General features: G+C 40.9%; 1 protein-coding gene across 1 annotated transcript in view; it reads left to right on the top strand.

Moving 5' to 3' along the window:
- The first annotated feature begins 1,823 nt into the window (after positions 1-1,823).
- Positions 1,824-4,656, top strand: part of KTN1 (kinectin 1 (kinesin receptor)) — a 54,248-nt gene continuing 51,415 nt past the window's right edge. The window contains 2 exon segments of the mRNA XM_009996449.1: positions 1,824-2,346; positions 3,940-4,077. Coding sequence (XP_009994751.1) covers positions 1,824-2,346; positions 3,940-4,077 — 661 coding nt within the window.

Genomic DNA, 4,656 nt, shown 5'->3' with positions numbered 1-4,656 from the left:
TTGAAATGTTAGTCTTTTATTTGGATAACTTAATAGCCAAATTAGAGCTCCCACTCCTTGCTTTCTGTGCTGCTCAATTTACTGTACAAATATATTATCACAGTAACTCCTCTCTGTCCAGAAACTATTGCATGTAACAACTTTTCCCTCTTGAGCTAGAGCCAGGCTCCAGACGAAGCTCTCTGCAGTGTGGCAGGATGACAAGCCAGTTTATGATTGCAGCTTCCAGCACAGCCAGGAGTTGAGCTAAACCAACCTTAAATGTAGTACTATCAGGTATTTAAAAACTAATCCTCTCTCTGCCCACAAGCAAGGAGAGCCTCACATCTCCCTGCACTGTGCAACTTCTGCATGGACTTTATTCCCTATGCCCTTACTAGGCACATCTATTTTCTTCTTCTAAGTGGCAGCAGAAGTACTCCAGGCAATACTGCTTTAGGGTGTGGTGCAGTTTCTCCTACTCTTCTGGGGTCATCTCCCTTGTGTATAAGCCTGTGTGAAGCTCATCCTCAGCCTTGGTTGAGGGGAAGCAGAAGGGCAAACTGATGAGTCACTGGAGTCACTAACAAGAGGAGCTTCCCCAAGAGCATTGGGGACCTTTGCAGGTGTTGGCTGTGTTGGTGGATGCTGCAGTTGGGCAGTGGTTGCCCAAGAAGGTGACAAAAATCATGGGGGAGACAACCCACTTGCCTTTGGCTCCCAAGAGAACAGGTCTTCCAAGTGATGCTCAAGTTGAAGAGTAATTTATTTTTATGTAGAGGAAAATGTAGTTGAAGCATGTGCTTTCCATGGTGGTTTTTCAACTGAGTTGATCAGGAATTGCACTTGTTCATTACAGTTTTGATTTGTGTTTTTTCAATGGTTGGTGATTTTTTCCTTGTAATAAGCAATCTGGAGAGAATTTGGATTCTTCCTGCAAAAACATCCAAGTCTATTCATAGTGTTCAGTTGTGAAATGGGAAAATCTGGTTTGTCTTGGCCCCAAAAGTTAAGTTTTTATCTTCATTCTGATTTTTTAAACTGACTCCTGCTTTAAAAATATATATATATATGTATATATAAATATAATGCTTGGGGCATATATCATGTTTTCAGCAAATTACCCTGAAGTCATCTGGTCTGTTAGTGCCCTGGAAGCTGTATGTTGTTACATGCACAAAATAAGGAACAGATCTCCCTGTTTTCCTATAAATGTGTGGAATTTTCATGAGTTTAAAGCTGGGTTTTAGACTTCAAAAGCAGTTTTGAAAATACTAGCTTCTTTATGGTTAACTAGAATTTAGGGCTTTCTCTCCCTCCTTTCCCTCATTCCATTTCTGAAGCTGTCATAAATCCGGGAACCAAAGGAAGTAGAAATTTAACTCCCACTTGAGAAGATAAAAATCTTAATTTGTTATGTTTGATTTATGGGAAATCCAAAAAACAATGTTGCTCTGCATCTACTGGTCCTTATTTCACAGCCTCTAAAAGTGCTGGCTCATGTATTTCTGAAATCAAAAGCTTCAATTTTATGTAATTCACTTGGGAAGGGAGAAGGAAGAACATGAAGAAAAGGAAGGAGCAGAACTGTTCTCTTCCAAGAGTGGCTTTTTTCTATCCTAGATAACAACTGTGAAGCAAGTAATAAATGATTCCAAAAGTTGTTTTATTATTGATACAGTTTGTTGATTTTATTAAAAGCTATTTTTAGGCTTCTCTGAAACAATGACAAAGCTTCTTTTATTATTATGGTTGGTGGGGCAAATACTGTGAAGGAAAAACTGTTCAAAACTTTTTCTTTTTTCTCCTATAGGTTTTTAAAAAAATAGCCAAGAAAAAGCACAATGGAGTTTTACGAGTCTACCTACTTCATCATCCTCATTCCTTTTGTGGTTATCACAGTTATCTTCCTTTCCTTCTGGCTTTTCATGAAAGAAACTTTATACGATGAAGTCCTTGCAAAACAAAAAAGGGACTTAAAATTCCCACCGACCAAGTCTGATAAAAAGAAAACGGAGAAGAAGAAGAACAAGAAGAAGGAAGCTCAGAATGGGAATATCCATGAGTCTGACTCTGAAAGTGCACCTCGGGACTTTAAGCTCTCTGATGCCCTGAGTACGGATGAAGAGCACGTCACTCCTGTTCCCTCGAGCGCGACTGAGGCTGCTACTGGTGTTAGAGAACGAAAGAAGAAGGAGAAGAAGCAGAAGGCAGTTCAAGATGATCATGTAAATAAGGAGTCGGAAGGATCCAAGTCTTCAGGCAAGAAAGTAGAACCAGTCCCTGTTACAAAACAGCCCACTCCACCATCTGAATCCTCAGCATCTAAGAAGAAGCCTGGGCAGAAGAAGCAGAAAAATGGAATGGGTATCTGACGTTGCCTATGCTTCCTGCACAGAACGCCAAGCCGTGTTCTGCTTTTGCAAGGCCGCAGAGTGTCTCTCACAACTGTTCTGCCTGATCTCTATGGGGCAAAGCTCACTTCTAACCTTATCCTTTTAACGAGCTGTTGCATTTTTCTCCCTGTTTGCATCTGGCAGCAATGCTCTGGTTTTCCTCCTCCTGTCCTGGCTTTCTTCTGCTAAAGGTGGTTGAATGAAACAAGAGTTGCTTGCATCTCTTCTTTGCTCTGTGGTCTGGATGCTTTGTTCTCAAGCTGTCAAAATTTTGATGACCTGAAAAGAAGTCATTAGATGTTTGCTGTGTGCATTCTGATGTCAAGCTGTGAAAAAGCAGAGTCCTAAAAGTGGTTGCTCTGATAAGGAAGGGCACCTAGGGAAACTTCATAGCAGACTGTGCAAAACAAATCACTGTTTAAGTGCAGGCTTAACGTACAGGGGTGTTTGGTGGCTTATTCATGGAAAGAAGTACGTGCAGCTGCTTCTCACCTGCTGCACCTCTATAATTTAATGGAACTGATGCTAAAAGAAAACTATTCCAGCCATTGAAACTGAAACATCCAACCTGGAGCAAATTGAAAACTAGTTGAAATCACCTGTGACCGTCTTGACCATATCCTCAGAGGCTGACGTGTCTCAGTGTGGTGGTTTGAATATGAATAGAAGTTAAAAAAAAAATAAAAATACCCAGTTTTAGAAAGAAGGGAAAACCCAAAGTATTTGCAGATCACCCTTTTGAGGTGCAGGCATGAGGGATTTGCTACAGGGAGTGAGGAAAAAGAATGACATTGCTGCTTGATGTGGTGGAATTTTTTTTCCAAAAAAAAAGGGAGAAAAAAGACCTACCCACTATCAACAACAACAAAAAAGGGTACCAAATCTTGTTTGTGGGTGTTCTCTGGAAATCTCTGTGGCATGGTTAAAATGTGGTCTGCAGGCACTGTTCTGAGGGCAGCCACAACTAACTCTTATCCTTGATTACAGGAGCTAACACCATAACTGTGTGTGTCAGCCCTGACAAGAATGTTCTGCAGCCAGGCTGTGCAAAGAGATACAAGATTTCTTTTAAAAAGAACAGTTCCCTAATGTGAAACACTTATTTTCTGCTTCTCACAGTCCCAGTAGCTATTGGGGGTGGTGGGGTGTAAAATACCCCAGTGAGTTGTTCATGGGTGGGGGGAATAAGATACTTCCTGCATGTGGGAAACTAGTATGGGTAACATGGGCTGTCTGCTCTGTCCCAGGAAAGCCTGGGTTGGATTTGGTCAACTGTTACCTGCATTGCCATGTGTTCTGCTTGTAGATAAGATTCCTGTCTGTCAATACTCTTAGGTGCTGTGGCTCTTGACTCTGCTAAACCTTTCTACTGCTTTGGGGTCTCATCTGAAACAGGAAGTGTATGTGTTTGTGTGTGTGTAACGTGGATAACTTTGTATTCTGATTTAAAATACATGAGTTTCTCTTTTTTTGGGGGTGGACCTCAGTGGTTGATACAGATGTACTCATTTAAGTGTTGATGAGAATATACAGAAGAGCATATTGTCTTAATTGTCTGTTACAGATGATCAAGATACTAAGACTGATTCTATTGTATCTCCTGCCAAAAAGCAAGAGCCAATGCTGCTCCACCAGGAGATAAAGCAAGAAAATGTATCAGGAAAGAAGAAGGTCTCTGCAAAGAAGCAAAAAGTTGATAATGGTGAGAATACAGTATGTGACTTAGTTCAGATAAACCTGACTGTTAAACTTTTTGTTGTCTGTACTTTAGCTTCTCTTCCTTTGGAAAAGAAACTTAAAGAATAACTTTGAATTTGAAAAAGGAGGAATTCCAGTTAGAAAAGATTGTTCAGCCTGAGATACTGTTACATTTTATGAACATCTGGTACCACTGAGCATGAGATGATGTGAATCTTTCTGAGCTCTTTTGCATCCAAACATCTATGCTTGAATTGAGGAGTAAATAGGTTGACTTAGTATAAACTGAGCAGGCTCTAAGTTGACCTGAGCACGGCATGTCTGGAACTGCTGCAGTCATCTGCCCCAAACAAGACTGCAGTTCTTTATCTGGTTGCTTTGACCACGTTCCTCTTTTATTGTCCTTTTGTTAGCTAGCTGTTGCTCCAACATAAACTGCTCATCTTTGCTGTCAAGGCCTTTACTGTTCGTCATCCCTTGTTCTCTGCCAAGATGCTGCTTCTTGTCTCCTCTTGGCTCAGTCTGCCTCTGTGTTTGTTTTTTTTACAATGAGTGCCCTTGTGTCTGCTGTTTTGGGAAGAGC

The sequence above is a fragment of the Chaetura pelagica genome, unplaced genomic scaffold (assembly GCF_000747805.2).
Source record: "Chaetura pelagica isolate M959 unplaced genomic scaffold, ChaPel_1.0 scaffold274, whole genome shotgun sequence".
NCBI classification, from domain to species: Eukaryota; Metazoa; Chordata; class Aves; order Apodiformes; family Apodidae; genus Chaetura; species Chaetura pelagica.
Note: the sequence above shows the minus strand (reverse complement) of the source record. Positions and strands in the feature narration are given on the sequence as shown.